General features: G+C 50.1%; 1 protein-coding gene across 1 annotated transcript; it reads left to right on the forward strand.

The window, feature by feature from the left end:
• The first annotated feature begins 9074 nt into the window (after positions 1 to 9074).
• Positions 9075 to 15575, forward strand: Krt2 (keratin 2). The gene is made up of 9 exons (XM_041646007.1): positions 9075 to 9752; positions 10642 to 10856; positions 11141 to 11201; positions 11688 to 11783; positions 12396 to 12560; positions 12816 to 12941; positions 13624 to 13844; positions 14896 to 14930; positions 15019 to 15575. Exons 1-9 carry the CDS (start codon positions 9075 to 9077, stop codon positions 15549 to 15551), a joined length of 2130 nt encoding a protein of 709 aa, XP_041501941.1. The 3' UTR covers positions 15552 to 15575.
• The last annotated feature ends 2026 nt before the right edge of the window (positions 15576 to 17601 follow it).

Below are 17601 nucleotides of genomic sequence, written 5' to 3' on the forward strand. Positions count from 1 at the left end.
AAAGCTCTTTTAAAAGCAAAAGTGGTAGAAACCACGTCTCCAAAAAACAAAAAACAAAAAACAAAAAAAAAAAAAAGCAAAAGTGGTGCCAGAGAGGTGGCATGGCAGAAGACCAGAGTTCAGTTCTCAGCATCTATGCTGGTCACAGCTGTCTGTAACTCCAGCTCCGGGCAAATCTGACTGCCCTTTCTGGCCTCAGTGTGCCATGAGAGTGCAAGCGCATGTACACACACACACACACATGCACACACACATGCACACATGCACACACACGCACACACACACGCACACACAAAATATTAAAAAAAAGCTAAGTCCTTCTGTTATTAGGAAGCCCATTTGCTACAGCTGCCATATAATGATTGGGTGCCTGGCACCTGCCCAGTGGGTAGGGAACCCAGAGATAGCTGGGATTGGTAGGAAGAAGGGGCAAATGTTGCAGGGAATGGGGGGGGGCTGAGAGATGGGTTTGCACACTGTGGGTAAGGGGTGCACCATCAGGCATTGAGATGACATCCAAGAGATCTGGGTGTTTTCAGTTTGCTATCATGGGACTAGCCCTTCTAAGTGCCTCTGTGACGTGTGCCAATCATGGGTAAGGTGAAGCACATGATTTGCACTGGGAGTCATGCTGGATGTTGCAGGTGAGATGTTCCTTTAGCTAGTCCTGGCACTGCTCTCTCTTCTCCACAGTCAGGAAACAAAGGCCAACCAGGGCTGGGTCACCCTTGTGCAGTAAGGAGGGTACTATGTGATGAAGGTGGGCTTCATCAGTCCAGCTGTGCAGAGTGGGTATGTGTCCTGCACAACGAGAGCAGGGCTTAGGGTTGGCGCATCCCCACCCCTCCCATCAACTCTCCTACGGACAGTCTGAGCTCAGGACAGGACTGCTGGTAGGCTCATATGGCCCCATGCCAGGAGCTTTCTCCTTGAAACAGATAATCTCTTAAAATCATTTCCATGGGGACACCACAGGCATTGAAAAATAAATGCTGGACCTGGGGGCAAAGAGAAGCCCCAAATGATAAGAAAAAGCTCCTTCCACTCCTGGGCAACTCTCCTTCCTGATGTCTTGGGGGAAGAGGGAGCATGACTGCTCAGCCTTGGGTAGCAGAAAGGTGCCAAAGTTTGGGACAAAGGTGAAATCTGCTCTTAGTGAGTTCCTGCCTGATCTAGTGTGAGGCTCTATGACTCAGGATGGGACCAAACTACTCAGAGGGCCATGGTGCCAGGCAGCAGTACTGCAGGGTGAGGCCAGGGACTGGAACAGGCATCTCTTGTAGGTGGAGCACTCCCAGGCAGGAGCTGGGCTCCGTGTCGCAGAGATCATCTAGGGGGGAAGGATGAGAAGGGAGAGTCCAAGAGGCTGTTTGGTAAGAGACCAAATTTGAGGGAGGAGCGGGGCAAATGTGTTCATCCCTCAGCACCAGAAGTCGCAGCAGGTGCCAGCTCCCATTGGCAGTAGGCACTGGCTCCCTGCTTCCCAGGTGCTTTGTCCTTCCCTCCCAGGGACATTCATTCACCTAGACGCCCATCCTCGGTGTCTTCTTCTGAAAAATACTGAATCCAGGGCTTCACGCTCTGTCTTGCAGAGGTTGGGTACTCCCTATGGTGTGGTGGCAGCCCAGATTTATGCCTGGACTCTCACTGCCCCTGAATCAGGGCTTTGGGGCGAGGTGGCCGTAATCTCTTTTGGTAAAGTCTTTGTCGTCACACAGGCACTGTACTCAGGCCAACATGGTTTTGTGTTCCAAAGTCAACAGGACAGGGGCCTCTGAAACACGCCCTTTAAAAGTTCCATGGTGCTTTCCTGCTGATGTCACACACCCAATAGGAGGTAAGTGGTGCTCCCTGCTCACAGAGGGGGAGAATGACAAGATTGCCTGCCCTTCACGTTTGTGGCGTATGGACTCCTGAGACACTTCTTCCTCACATTCAACCTGATAACTTACAGAGCCTCTCTCCTAATCCGGTGTCCTTAAATCTCCCTGCAGCCCCTCCCACTCTGTGCTGGTCCACCCAGCATCTCCACCCTCTGGGGTGTGAGCAGAAACCAAGAGAATCCAGACACAGCAAAGTTCTTTCCACACGTGTCTTGGTATGTGCTTGGGGAGCAGCAGCCTAGGAAAGGACAGCCAATTGGGATCTGATTGGGCACTGCCATGTGCTAATGTTGGTTCTTGGAGCCATGGCCTGGAGCAGCAGGAAAGTGAGGGCAGTTCAGGACAGAGGCTCCTATATTTAGGTCATAAAGCCTGTGAACAGATTCCTTCTCCTGGTCAGCATTCGAGTTTATACAGATTGCCCAGAGCCCAGCCAGGGAGTCCTGCTCATGAACCAAGCTGAGACATTGCGATCTGAGAATCCCAAGTGCTGTTTGACACTTAGGACCTGGTATAAGAGAAGAAGGGGGCATGAAGGAAAACCTGTGAGGGGCAGAACAGGGAGCATTAGCTTAAAGAATAAAGCCATCTCTCGGGGTTGGCAGCACAGCAGAGCTGGACTGGAATGGTCTTGGGGAGAGGAGGAGGGCAGGTTGTAGAGGAGGTCAGGAGGGCGAATGCACTGTACCACTAGCCATCTGGAGTCCACAGAGATGCTGCAAGTCCCTGCCATGAGCATCATAAACAGATGTCCTGGCCACAGACCCTATACCTTGGAGAAACTCTCCTGTCCACATGCCCCACTTTGTCATGATTCTCTTCTCACGGGGCTGTTAGTGGATTGAGAATGAGAGTAGGAAAGAGGACACACACACACAAAGACACACACACTCACATACACACACATATGCACACAGACAAACACTCACATATACACAGACTCATACACATATACACACAGACAGACACAGGGACAGAGATTTACACACATTCACACACATACATACACAGACAGAAAACACACACAGACACACACAGAGATGCATGCAAACAGACACACTCACATATACTCACACTCACACATATACACACAGACATAAACATACACACACGCATACACACAGACACACATACACACACACGCACCCACACAGGAGCTACTGATCTGATGAGAGCACACACAGGTTCCACCAAGGATGCCAGAGAGAAGAGGCGCAGCCGCTTCAGCCAGTTGCCTCCTGCTCTGCTTCTGGGGAACAATAACTCCAGATTCTGTCTCTGCTGTGGAATGGGAGGGTCTGGGGAGATCTGCTCAGTGAAAACAGGCCCTCTTTTTGCTTCCCAGCATCTGTACCTGGCAGGGCAAGGATAATGTATGTTGGCAATGATCTGGCTTCATGGATTTGCCTAGACAAGCCTGCTATAATATCTTCATCGTAAAAATTCTGACATTATAATTTTTCTTACCAGAGAGGCATTATTTCTGTTTGACAGTGAATGACTGGCGTGGAGCAAACCTTCTGCAGTGAGGATTCTGCTCAGACACTGGTGATACCAGCATCTTTGGGTCTTCCTCATTGTGAGAGACACAGTGCGGACGCATGCAGACCCAAACAAGGCGGGTTTTGAGGTGAGCAGCCCACACAGTCTAGTTGTCTGAGGGAGGAGAGGGCTGGGAGATGATTATACATTGCCAGATACTCCAATAATTTAGAAATTTTTTTCAAGTATTCCTACATGATGGCTGTGGCACCCCAGAAGAGGAGGTAAAGTCACCCCCCTGCCAGTACCTTAGAGAAGATGCTGAGGAAGGGAGATTAGAGCTGCAAGGCAGGGCCAGAGTGGTTCAGCTCCATTTTGAAGGCTAAAAGGAGCTCCGAAGAGTTGTCTCTGTGTGGGTCTGCTCTAGACTCTGTGAAGGAGCTGACAGTCTGGGACATCGAACACAAGGAAGCTTGTCTGTTTGGGTCAGTTGTCCACCCCAAAGGCAAAAGCTCATCCCCAGCTGGTGACACCTGGCTGCTTTCCCTTCCTGTCCAGTCCTCGGAGTCCCTGCGGTCCACCTTCCCTTTGAACCTGCTGTGAGTGGCTGGAAGCAGGGTGGCACTGCATGATCTGTCCCTAAGTTCTCCAAGATCTGCTCCAGCTCTCCAAAGGGCTCATCTCTGAACGTTCTTGAAGCATGGCTGGTATCTGAACCCTTTGGCTCTGTAGCCCAGCACCTACATTTCACAGAGGAGAAAACCAAAGTCCAGAATGGCTAGGCTAGTGGTCACGAGTCAGAGGACTTAGGTCCCCTGACACCTTCTCCAGTGGTCTCCCATGGTCACTAAATCCTTCAGACCACAGGTGATGAATGGGACTGAGTGAGGTGACATATCCAGGTGATACCTCTGCTCTCTGGTACAAGGACTTGACCTTTGCTCCTAAACACGCTCTTCCTAGGTTACCACAGAGCTTCCGTTGTAAAAGTCTGCTAACCAGAGGTGAACACGCTTTTCTGAATACCTGATGGGCTGTGAAGTGTGCCCGAAGCTCATAAAAATGTAATTCGGGTCATAAATTTAATACATCCTGGGTTAATGACTGCACTAGCTCTATTTTTAATAGCTCAATTAGCAATGATTTCATTTACTTTTTGTTTTGTTTTGTAGTTAAAAGGCTTATAAAGAAGAATCATCAAGATCCATTGTTTTTGAGGTCAAGAAACAAAAAGTTATTAGAAGAGTTCTGAACATTTGCCTTTCCCCAAATCCTTGAGACAAAAATCTTCCCCAGGATGAAGTCTGTGGCTGTTCTAGACGGTTTATAAAAAGTTTATTGCTACACCAAGAAGCAGGGATTGCTTGTATTTAGGTTTTTAAAATAAAAGTTGTTTTAATGCATATTTTGATTCACTTTTGGGGGAGAGGGCATTGCTCCACTAGCATCCCTACAATAATCCCTGCGGAGGAGATAGAGAAACTTTGACAAGAAGAAGGAGCTCTTCCCACTGGTGCTGGGGGAGGGGAGGCCAGGTGTGAATTATGACCATCTGTGGTGGTAGTGTGGTATGGGATTGGTAGGAGAGCTCCCCACTTTTGAGGGGCTGAGTGAGAAGAGGGCAACCCTGAACATGGAAGAGCCTGGGGAGCCTCTGACCCACGAGGACAGCATAAGCCCATGACTGTGGCGATGCTTCTGTTCAGATTCTGACTAGGGTGGGGTGGGATATCTGACTACCTGGTTTTTCCAGGTTTGAGTGGCTCTATAGGAAATGGATGAGAGCAAGCACCCGGGTCTGGCAGGGAGAATGTGGTCCAGAGCAACCGTATGGATGGAAGGAGGATTGGTGCTGGAATAGCAGAGCTGTCCATGGATGGCCCTTTGCAGTTCTCTCTGGAAGAATGGGGGCATGGGGCCACACACCATGTCAGAATATTAGCCAACAGGGGACAGGTCTCCACGGACCTTTAGGAAACGGAGTTGATGCAGCTGCAGATCCACTATGTAGAGAACAAATCCACAATACAGAATACAGTATTCTGGGCAGGAAAGCTGGGCATGGCGGTACATGCCTGTAATCCTCACACTTGGGAGCCTAGAGAAGGAGGACATTGAGCTTAGTGCTAGCCTGGGTTATGGGATCCTGTTTCAAAACACACACACACACACACACACACACACACACACACACACAATTAAAATTAAATTACATATGTCATATATGTTCACAGCAAAGGGAAAGAAGTGACATTACCAAGTTTAAACAAGGTTCTATGCTGGTGTCTTCTTTCATTGGTTTATTGATTTGTTTTTCACTAATTACTGCATTCCACAAACATACTGCTGGCTACCGGGCCTGCCCCTGTCCTCATTGTCCCTCTGTTTCTGAAGCTTGTACACCCACTTTCTCCAGAAGCCTGGCACGTGTGTCCTGGAATGCCCTCATTCTGGGGACTGTCCTGCAGAGCGAGGCTTATGGGAAGTGCCAGGTAGCATTCCCAGTAAAACAGCCAGTTTGACCAGGACCCCTTAAAAACAGCAGCCATCTGTTTATTTTTCAGAAAATGGGGTGAATAGAGCTCAACCTACTAAAAAATGAACAGGTTAGGTAAGACACGGGGTGGGGGGAGGCTAGCGTTGGGATGGGGAACTGGGTCAGGGCCTGGGACTTGGACTGAGTAAGCAGTTTAGAATAATCGTTTACAAAGCAAGGCCCTGGAGGAAGAAGTTGAGCAAGTGGCTCCAGCTGGGAGCCTGCCAGGCTCTGTCCCACCTTTCCTTGCAGTCACTGGCGCTGCTCTGCGCTCTCTGGAGCAGCATGTTGGTGCTCAGAAGGGAGCTGCAGGCAGTGCGGGCATGCTGGCCACCGTGGGACACTACTGGCTCCACTCTGGGTTTTTGCCACTTTCAGCGATCAGGAGCTGGAGGAGGAGGGCTGTGGTTTATTTTCCCTTTAAACACTGCAGCTAATGCACAGACGCTGAAAGGGAGATGAGAACTTGTTCGAAGTTACAGAAAGGGATTCTGCTAGAGGCACAGACCTGCGACCACTCCTGCAGTGGGATCTTCAGGGACTACAGGGGAGGCTGCAAGACTCAGGCAAGGTCACTACTGTAGTCCTGCACCAGGGCCAGCCTGCAGTCCCAAACCAAACCTGAGAAATCAGATAATGACGGGAGATGGAAGTTTCTGGTAAAGATGAATATGACCTTGGCTCTTCCCTGCATAAGTCTAGGGACAAGATCACTACACCACGAGAATGATTGTGCCCAGGAGGCTGTGAGGAGCACGCTCCTGATATCAGCACTCGCACCTGCTCAGGCTTGAGAACCAGCTCCCTTCTGCTTTCCTCCGAGAGCTCAGGCTTCTGCGCCACTGACCAGCAGACTTGGGCTTTGCTGGAAGCAGGATTCCTGCTGTCCTGAGAGAAAAGAGCCATGCTTTCATCAGGAGGCTAATGTTCTTGTGGTACAGGGAGGCTCTGGAACACAGGTTCCTATGGACATGAACATCAAACCGCAGCCAGTCCTAGTCTTAATTCCCATCTCGCCCCTTTCATGATGCAAAACATGCTATGTTTAAAATTCATGGAAATTATTTTTCAGAAGGTAAAATTAAAAAGAAACACAAAGAAATATAATCTTATGTAGCAGCCGAGTCCTTTACTTCTAACCTCCACTTTTCAATAGAGGAAGAGGATTTATTTATTTATTTATTTTGATTCTTTGATTTTGATACACCACAGACTGGGTCTAGAAGGGACAGGTGCCCAGTGGAGATTGGTGAGAACAAAATTAAAATGTTTATGTTGACCAAGTGCTTGGCAAGAAACTAGGACAGGGCAAATGCTCACTAAATGTTTATTCTTTTTCTGCATTTAGGGATTAAGACCCCTCTGAAGCTCGCATGGTCCCCTCAGCAGAGTCATGGTGGAGTAATGGACAATTAGGGCGTTGCTTAGAGATGTCCATAGATAGTGTGACACATTTGGCTTTGGATTGAGACTCTAAAGCTTTTAACTTTGTAGTTTATTTGCATGATTGTAATTATATAAACCAGACTGGAACACTTCGAGAGACTCTTGGATTGCTTTGGTCAGCATTCTTTTACTGCAAATCAGAAAGCTCAACAAGTTCCTTGTTTCTTATCTCTGCTCCCACCCCTGTTGAGCAGTTACCACAGAGCCCTGAGAGAGGGGAGAACAAAAGGTAAATAAAATTCACTGAGTTTCAGTTATTAACAGCAGCCGTATCTTTCACATGTCGTCTTCTTCTTCCTCTTCCTCCTCCTCTTCCTCTTCTTTCTCCCTCTTTTCTTTCTCCTCCTCTCACTTCCTATAGGTGAGGAAACTGAGCAACTGAGGCTCACAGAACACCGTGACTTATACAATGCCAATTCTCACAAACAGTGAAAGTGTGACATAAGCCATTAACCTAGAGACTAGCACACTGAGGTTGAAAGGAAAAGAAAATATCTTTGTCTCACTCAAAATACCAGCATTATAATAGCATAGTTACCAAAACATTGCATAACAATTTTCTACTCTGTAGTTAAGGCAACAAAGCCTCAAAGTTTAATTCAAGGCCATACAGCCAATAATGGCAAAACTGGGGTTTAAATCTAGATTCTGACTTTGAGTTGATTGTGTTTCTCCGCAGCATCTGTTCTGTATGCATAGTCACATAGACAGCAGAGACGGCCTGAATTTGGTGTAAGGGATAAACTCCAGATAGAAAGCCTGGCTGGCTGGTTTTCTCAATGCTCACCCATTTTTGAACGTCAGTGAAGGGCCTGCCTTCTCATTGCCTTCAGAATCACAAGGCAGCACATGGTTTCTGAGCAGCGGAGTCGGTCCACACTTTGGATCTCAAAGCCATGCAGTCTGTGCAACACATTCACGTATGCCCAGAGTCACACAGACTTAAGAGCAGAACTCTTCCTTTCACCCTTCCTTCTGTCTGCATTCATGCAGAAAGCAGCAGAGTTGATGGTCCTAAAAGTTCACGGAGATAGGGCTGAACAGGATCCCTTCCCTAGAGTTTGGCTGTGTGTGTGTTTGACTTTGTCTGGGAAGAAAGGGTCTGAGATACTCTGAGAAATGGCTACACTGTTGCAGCATGGGAGGCCAGTTTATCTCTACGAGCAAAGGCTGATTCTTCACCACAGTCACAATATGTAGAGACTGCCCCTCTACTCCTCTTCCTTGGGCCACATGGAAGCAAGAGAGCTGGAACATTGGAGTGAGCGCTCTCAGAGTCTCAAACCCATCTCTCTCCCTTGATTGTAAGCCCACACAGGCCTGGGTGGTGACTAGCTTCCCATGGGTAGGTCCATAACAGGGAGTAGCATTTTGCAGGACATTTTTTTTCCAAGTTGAGAAACCCAAATCCTAATCTCCTCTTCTGATGATTTTACAAAAATCAAATTGCGTGGCAGATGCACAGATAAACAGGAGTTCGCAATCAAAGCAGGTTCTGGAATAGAGCTGATTAGTAGATGTTTTAATGGCCATTAGGTTGATAATCACTCACCAAGAATAGCTTCCAGGCAGACCAAACCCAAGTATAAGTGGGCCCACACCCAAGCTGGCCAACACCTAGTTGGCAGGTATATAAGGGGACCCTGCGAGTCTCCCAACACCACAGTTCAGTCTCCAGCCTTGAATCTTCTCGGATCTTCTACTTTCCTTGCTGAGCAAAAACCATCATGAGTTGTCAGATCACGTGCAAGTCTCGAAGAGGAGGAGGAGGCGGAGGAGGAGGAGGCAGATTCCGGGGCTTCAGCAGTGGTTCAGCTGTGGTCTCTGGAGGGAGCCGGAGATCGACCAGCGGCTTCTCCTGCTTGAGCCGCCATGGTGGTGGCAGAGGAGGCTCTTGTGGAGGTGGCTTTGGCAGTCAGAGTCTTGTCGGCCTTGGAGGGTACAAGAGCATCTCTACTAGCGTGGCTGGCTACGGTGGTGGATTTGGTGGCAGAGGTGGCAGTGGCTTTGGAGGCGGCAGCAGCTTTGGAGGCAGCGGTGGCTTCGGAGGTGGCTCTGGTTTTGGAGGAAGCAGAGGATTTGGAGGCGGTGGCTTCGGAGGTGGCTTCGGAGGTGGCAGTGGCTTCGGAGGAGGCAGTGGCTTCGGAGGAGGCAGTGGCTTCGGAGGAGGCAGTGGATTCGGTGGAGGCGGCATTGGCGGAGGCCGCTTTGGAGGCGGCGGTGGCTTTGGAGGCTTTGGGGGGCCTGGAGGATTTCCTGGTGGAGGCATCCACGAAGTGTCCGTCAATCAGAGCCTCTTGCAGCCTCTTGATGTCAAAGTAGACCCAGAGATCCAGAACGTGAAGTCTCAGGAACGGGAACAGATCAAAACTCTCAACAACAAATTTGCCTCTTTCATTGACAAGGTGAGTCGGAGAGGCGGCTCCTTCTGGGATGAGATGCTGCGCTTGTGTGCTGAATGAGAAGGAAATGCTGGACTCTCTCAGTAGTCTTTGTGTGGCCACCAAAGCCAGGGCCTTGGTGAATTCCAAACGGGTGAGATGTTGGTTTTGGGAACCACACATTCTACAACTGCTGCTTTTCATTTTGATTTTCAGACCAAATAGATACTATTTATAGAAAAGTTTGATGTCATAGACAAGTCGAAATAGGCAAGTAGTAACAGAGCGTGTCAGGCCAGGTGACAGCAGGATTGGAAGGTGATAGCGAGAAAGGGTAGATTTTGTCTTTCCTAAGTGATTGAAATATGTATGGGGATGAATAGAACCCTATCCCTCAAGAGAATCATTCTCATTTTGGTGACCCATAAAATCCTTATTGGTGTCACTTTGGGGTGTTACTCTCTTGGTTCCTCTGCCTTGAATTAGACAGGAATTTACAAGGTTCTTAAATCTCAGGTGGAGGAGCCCTGCCCACACCCCGGGACTCTATTTGGTGCCATCTGCTACTGGGCCAGCAGATGCCTGCTTTTTGTTTTCTCTGGAATTTATGGGACCTTGGCAGAGTACTAGGATGGGGGAGGGAAATGCCTGGAGTCTAGGGAGCAGCTGCGGATGAAGCAGGGATCAGGAAGTCGTGGTGAGGAAGCAGAGAGCTCTGAGAGCAGAGTGGGTTCTCTACAGCCCATGGGTGAGGCTGAAGGGCTCAGAAACTCAGCCTCCCGTGGATGGTGAGGGTGAAGCAGTGTAGCTTCTGCATCTCCCAGAGCAGCAGCAGAGGTTCCTGGGGGCAAGAGTGGCTCACTGGTGTAACAGGTGACCCGGACCTTATGTATTCTTCCCCTGGTTACTGTAGGTTCGGTTCCTGGAGCAGCAGAACCAGGTGTTGCAGACCAAATGGGAACTTCTACAGCAGCTGGATGTGGGCACCCGCACCACCAACCTAGACCCCATCTACCAGGCCTATATTAGCACGCTCAAGAAACAGGTGGATAGGCTGTCTGCAGAAAGAACCTCGCAGGACTCAGAGCTGAACAACATGCAGGATCTTGTGGAAGACTTTAAGAAGAAGTAGGTGACAACGTAAACCATGAGAGGAGATAGCCATCCATTCGCTGATCTCTCAGCAGCAGTTATACGGGTGCACCAGGGTGGTGAGGAGGGGCATCTTTGTTGATGACAAAGAAGGCAGGGTTTGGAGGGGCTATATATGCTTGAGTTAATGAATAGAACGCTACTTTCATAGTTTTAATCTAAGCATTAAAAGAGAGTTTAATTTTCCAGTAGAAAAGGGAAAGAAGGGAGCTGGCCAATTAGAGCTGTCTAACTGCTATTGCCTTCTGGGGGCTCAACAGGTACGAGGATGAAATCAACAAGCGCACGTCTGCGGAGAATGAGTTTGTGACGATTAAAAAGGTGAGCAGGATCCTGCCCTAGGCAGGGCAGGTAGGACCTCCGTACACCTCGCCATGTCTACAGGGACTCCAGAAAGCAAAGTGTTAGTCTAGGTCCTGCAAGGGTTTTGGAGAACAATCTAGGTAAATTCGGGAGACTTTGGATGGACGAGTAGAATGGGAGGCATGAAGAATAATGACGGGTACAGAAGCCATCTCTCCTATTTGGGGGAACACACATGACTCAATCAGGAAGGGCGGAAGTCAGTAAGGTTCGCCGTCATGATGCTGGGCTGTGTGAGCAGCTGATCTAGGCATGGAGCTCTCTACAGAGGAGCATGGTAGTTTATATGCTAAATGAGGGTCCATACAGACACAGCTCATCTGGAAGTGCCTGAGATGCTGGAGGCAGTTAACTAGCAGGGGCTATGTGGAGGCAGCAGAGAGAATCTGGGACACACTCAGGGGGCCATGTGAGTTGCTCCAGAGGCCTCTAACTTCTCTGCAGGATGTGGACAGCTCCTACATGGACAAGACTGAGCTGCAGGCCAAGGTGGACTTACTGATGCAGGAAGCTGAGTTCCTGAGAACACTCTATGATGTGGTAAAGAAAGCTGTCCCCACAGACCCTTACTTTCTACCTTTCCCACTAAAGAAAAGTCCTTTCCAGTTGAAAAGTCTGCTGAGATGGGATCGTTGACTGCCTGATGTCAACGCAGTGAGGTCATTGCAGTCCTCTAAGGGGTTTACCTAGAGCAGGGTTGAGGGGAGAGGAACTTCTTTTGATGTCATGTGAGGTTTGGAAACACCAGGTCAAAGTCCCTTTTCTCCATCACCTCTATGTCCACTGCTTTCGGAAGAGACCTTTATACTCCATGATACCGTGCCCATTAAACTCCAGCGGTTAGAATGCATCATGCTTCCTGCTCACTCCCCAGTCCACTTCTGAGATAGGAAGGAAACTTACAGGAATCTGCCATGGGCCAGGTTCCTTCTGGGGCCCACTGGCATGGTGGAGAAGGCATTTTACTAGGGTGCCCATGAACACTTTTCTGCCATCATCTCCACCCCGAGGATAGCCCTGTGGTGATACCACTTTCATCTCACCCAAAGCATGCTTTGTCTGAGAGTCCACATTTCCTCAATGCCAGGGAAGGGAGGCCTCTCACTGTAGCTGTGGGCGGAACACTGTGGTTAATTAGTGTGTTTGTTGTAGGAACTGTCCCAGCTACAACAGACTGTCACTGACACCAATGTCATCCTGTCCATGGACAACAACCGAAGCCTTGACCTGGACAGCATCATCTCTGAGGTTCAGAGTCAATATGAGATCATCGCCCAAAAGAGCAAGACCGAGTCAGAGGAGCTGTACCACAGCAAGGCAAGTCCTGGGGATATAGAGGGAACCTCACTCCTATCGAGGTCATGTCCAGGTAGGGCACTGGACTGTTTGTCCAATGGAAGTTGAGCATCATTCCTAAGATAGTACAGAGAATGGTACTGAATCCTCGGGGCCATGTGAGATGGTTTCTTGGGTTTGTTGCTCGTCCCTGGCCTGTCACTTGTCTTCTTTAGCTCAGGCTAAGCCTTGCTCAGACAGAACGTCCCTGTGAACTGTTTCCTTTGCTCTTGTCAGTATGAAGAACTCCAGGTCACTGCCGTGAAACATGGGGACAGCTTGAAAGAGATCAAGATGGAGATCAGCGAGCTGAACCGCACAATCCAGAGGCTGCAAGGGGAGATATCCCATGTGAAGAAGCAGGTGAGGCCTGGGGCTCTGGATAGGTCCCCCCCCTTTGTCATCTCCCCCAAAGTGTAGGGGAGGGATAGAGAGACAGAAGAGAAACTGAGAAGTTCTAATCCAGTTTACACCAATCCCAGTCTCCTCCAGATCAATGCTATTTAAGACCCCTAGAGTAGTTCAAGACACATTCTGAAGTGAAGATCAGCAAAGGGGAAGCACTGCTTGTCTCAAAGGGAGCAAAAGCAAATACAGCAAGATCTTGTTCGGCTTGCTGTGACGGTAGACACAGCTTCCTGTTCCATCATGGCACAGACCCTAGACAGCAGCTGTGCTATGTTCACAGTGGGAGCTGGTCCACGTTGGACATTGGCTTAGGATATGATTTCTGGGGCAGAGTCTGCTTCATAGGTAGTGGAAGTTCTGCAAAATAGCATTTCTTCATTTGCACAGAGAACTGATTGGATGATGAGTTCTTGTGTTTGGAGGGTCGGGGTCATTGCAGTGAAAGCCTATGGGTCCAGTCAAAGGGCTGTGGGAGGAAGATAGGTCAGGGACAGCAGCTACAAGTCGTGGCACAGCTCTCTGCAACATCTGTTAGCTCCAAAGGGACTTCCAGGGCCAGTGACTCGGTCTCCCAAAACTGTGTGTCTTGTCCTTCATCCCCTCCAGCATGCTGAGCCTACTCTGTTTTTCCTCATAGTGTAAGAGTGTGCAAGACTCCATTGCAGATGCGGAGCAGCGTGGAGAGCATGCCCTCAAAGATGCCAGGACCAAGCTCACTGACCTGGAGGAGGCCATGCAGCAGGCCCGCGAGAACCTGACCCGGCTGCTGCGTGACTACCAGGAGCTCATGAACACTAAACTGGCCCTGGATGTGGAGATCGCCACCTACCGCAAGCTGCTGGAGGGCGAGGAGTGCAGGTGAGGGTGTCGTGGTGTACACTCTCCTGTCTCCTGGAGCCAGGGCAGGAACAAAGGGAGAGAAAACTGAAGGCTGGGCACGGCCTCTGGACAGTGAGATTGGCATCAGTACGCTTCTCCAAGCAGACATTCAGGACGAGAGTGACAGCATTGTACTCAGGAAGGTAGACAGGACCTGTTACAAGACATTAAACTAGGTGACAATGGAAACATCCTGGTCTTTAAAAGACAAAACAAATGATAGGGACATAGGTAGTCAGACTGAAGGCTTGTCTCTAAGACTGTAGAGTGACTAGCTTCTTTCCCTTCCACAGTTTGGCTCCGAATGGGGAGATGGCATCAAATGTGTCAGAGGGACACACTTTGTTCTTTTAAGAATGACAAACTGAATCATTTGACTGCTTTAAGAGGAGGACTTTGTTTCCTCTGCCATCAGCATCCTTAGGGACTTGAGGTGGCTGAAGCTATTGAGAGGGAAAAGCCCTGAGTGTCTGCAGCCCTGGGTACCAGTAGTTAGCATAACAAAGGAGCCGCCTTTCCTGCACTCTTCTGAGAGTCAGTGCCCACTGTTCCCACGAAGGAGCTGGCAGGCACCCGAATCTGGGCTGAAGCAGCCAAGGCTTCAATGGAAACAGGAGGCAGGGTCTCGGGCAGGGGGTGGGGCAGTTTCACAGAGTTGCAGTTCCTTCTGCTGCATGTTCATGGTGCAACCTCATTTTGAAATGGGGTGTGGCAAGGATTCTGGAGAGCAGAGTCCCTGAGGTGGCTGTAAATACAATGTAGGGTACAGTCAGAGGAGATTTGGCTTTGGAGCCGCTCTGGATCTACAGTGCAAGGGTTTTGTTTGGAGCAGTATCTCAGGAGGGATTGAGGCTGTAGATAAGTATGGGGTCTGTCAGCCCCTCTGTCATCCTCCCATCTGTCAGCGTAGATGGCATGGCTGACTGAAGTAGCTCAGTTCCACATCAGTAGGTGCACACCGTAAAACAACTCTGTTCACCCACGGAGTCCAGATGTCCAGTCACAATTCTGTTTTCTCTCTCCCCGACAGGATGACTGGAGAAATCAGTGACAACGTGTCTGTGTGTACGTAGTGGGGAATGGACCTGTCTTAATGGGGCAGTGAAGGGTAGAGGTGGTCAGAACTCCTGGATTGACATCTTCTCTCCTACAGCCGTAACAAGCAGCACCATTTCCTCATCGGTGGCATCCAAGGCTGGCTTTGGCTCCGGAGGAAGTTCTGGAGGAAGAGGGTCCTATGGAGGAGGCAGCTCCTACGGCTCTGGAGGCAGAGGCTCTGGAGGAGGAGGATACAGCTCTGGAGGAGGCTCCAGGGGAGGCTCTGGAGGAGGTGGATACAGCTCTGGAGGTGGCTCTAGAGGAGGATCCGGAGGAGGCGGATACAGCTCTGGAGGAGGCTCCAGGGGAGGTTCAGGCTCTGGAGGAGGCGGATACAGTTCTGGAGGTGGCTCTAGAGGAGGTTCAAGTTCTGGAGGAGGCGGATACAGCTCTGGAGGCGGCTCCAGGGGAGGTTCAGGCTCTGGAGGAGGTGGATACAGCTCTGGAGGCGGCTCCAGGGGAGGTTCAGGCTCTGGAGGAGGCTCTAGGGGCGGGTCTGGATCTGGGGGCGCAGTATCTGGCTCTGAAAGGGGAGGCGCTGGTTCAGGGGAAAGCTGTGGCTCCGGGGTGACCTTCTCTTTTAGATAGAGATGGGTCTTCTCCCTACTCTTTGCTTCCAGAATATCAGCTGAATCTCTGTATCTCTAACTCAGAGCAACCCCAATTTTTGTAATCCAGCTCTGATGACCTTTATTCTAAGAGGGGGTGATGAAAGCTCTCTCACAAACAGTTGGAGTGAGAGCCACATGCTGTGTTCTAGGAATGAATCTGTGTTGTCCATGTGTGTCTCCAAGCCATGTCCCACCCCTGGTCTGCTTGCACTGCTGTCTGGCAGTCATTTCCAGATGTGCTCTGCTGAGGACTGCAGGGTAGCCTCCCTCTTCCATCCCCCAACAGTGGTCCGGGGAAACTATGCTTCTGTGTACATAGCCTCTCGAATGGACTCTACTTTCTGAGGGCTGTGGTCTGGGTGTCTGCATAATAAACTTCATTTGCAATTGATATCGTGTAATGTCTATTGGATGTCAAACTCTGGTGGAGGTGGGGTCCACAGGGAAAGGAGGTTTGGGTGTGGTAAAAGTGGGACTCCCGGGGGAGAGACCAGTCTTTGAGGGAGGGTGGCTGGGGCGCTTAGGAGGTTTTCCTCCTATAGTGGGAGGAGGCCGGGGACGGCCTTGGAGTCAGGCTTGCTGCAATATTTTCAGGAAGGATTTGTTAGACTGGGGACTGTGGCCTTCCCAGGTGATAAGCTAGGGGAATTTATAGAAATTTTCTTTTCTCAGATGAAGAACTATTTCTGGAAAGGATGTCCCACAGAGTGCCCCCTTTCCACTTCAGACAAGAGCTTTGCTCTGAAGTTACTTATCCATGGAGCAAGCCAGCTGAGCCCTGGACAGCCACCCAGCTCATTACTGCTGAGCTTTCCATGCTGGCACAGGCCAGCTTTATGTCCCTGTGAGAGCCACCTCCCTGGCCAGGCTAAAACAGAACACCTGAGTGGGATCTCCAGAAAAATCTGCTCCTGTATGCACCTCAGAGCAGTTCTGTCTCGACACCCCAGGGGCTCCCCTTCCCAGGGGTGTGCCTCTCATGATGAATTTCTGAAGGTGTGAAGATGATTTCAGCTCCTTCCCCACAAAGCCCTGATGCCCCCCTGAAGCTTCCAGGGAGACGAGGAATGGTTGGGCAGCTTGGGTTGGTATTTATATGGCCATAGCTAATAGAAGACAGACCCTGCTGAGGGCCTCTTCCCACCCTCAGGGGACGCGGGAGAACATGGCCGATGCAGAAGGTGTTCACAAAGAACAAGTGCTTCATCCCTGGGCATGAAGAGTTCAAGGCGCTTGGAGGAGTGCCCCAAGAGCTGCAGGGGACAAAGTGGCAACAGAGGAGGCTGAACACTCTCAGAGCAGGGCTGAGAACTGGCCAGACCACAGCCGGGTGGAGAGGCCTATGGAGTAAGGCTGTGCACTGGGAAGACCGATTGTGGGTCGGTGGCTTTTTGGTACACTCGTGGTACAAACACAGCCATAAGCAGGAGCTAGTTCCCAGGCATATGACCAGGAAGGGTGCTCCAGTGGTCAGGGAATTTGAAGTCCAGACCAGGCGGTGGTGGCGCACACCTTTAAACCCAGCACTTGGGAGGCCGAGGCAGGCGAATCTCTGTGAGTTCAAGGCCAGCCTGGTCTACAGAGTGAGTTCCAGGACAGGTAACTTTGAGGGGTAGAGAGGTGAGGCGTGGCGGAGCAGGGCACCACTTTCCTTCGGACACTCTCAGTGACAAGTGTCTCAGTCCTTGAATTCCCAACTCCTCGGCGCTCCGATGAAGACAGCCCACTCAGACTCTAGCTGCTTTTATACTGGACTCCCAGCAGCCAAACCAACCCTGAATGTTGCCGGACAGGCACAGCCTGAGGCGTTCAGAAGTTGTGGCTGGGTAAGAGACAACTTTGCAGAGGGACTCTTTGTCCTCTCCTGCGTAGGGTAAGTTAGTCTACTAGTCCGGTCAGTCTCCACTCCACACCCCTGTCCTATGTCCATCTACCTCAAAGATCCATTTCTCATGCTTTGGGCATTAGTAGGCAGAGAGGTCCAGGCAGGATTGTGTGAATTCCATTTTCAAAGAAAACAGGAACAA

This window comes from Microtus oregoni, unplaced genomic scaffold (assembly GCF_018167655.1).
Source record: "Microtus oregoni isolate MIOR12 unplaced genomic scaffold, Mior012 000118F_ref0000498, whole genome shotgun sequence".
NCBI classification, from domain to species: Eukaryota; Metazoa; Chordata; class Mammalia; order Rodentia; family Cricetidae; genus Microtus; species Microtus oregoni.

Coding starts and splice junctions, on each gene's coding strand:
- Krt2 (XM_041646007.1), top strand. CDS start 9,075: ATGAGTTGTCAGATCACGTGCAAGTCTCGAAGAGGAGGAGGAGGCGGA. Junction 9,753..10,641: donor TTGCCTCTTTCATTGACAAG/GTGAGTCGGAGA, acceptor TGGTTACTGTAG/GTTCGGTTCCTGGAGCAGCA. Junction 11,202..11,687: donor AGTTTGTGACGATTAAAAAG/GTGAGCAGGATC, acceptor ACTTCTCTGCAG/GATGTGGACAGCTCCTACAT.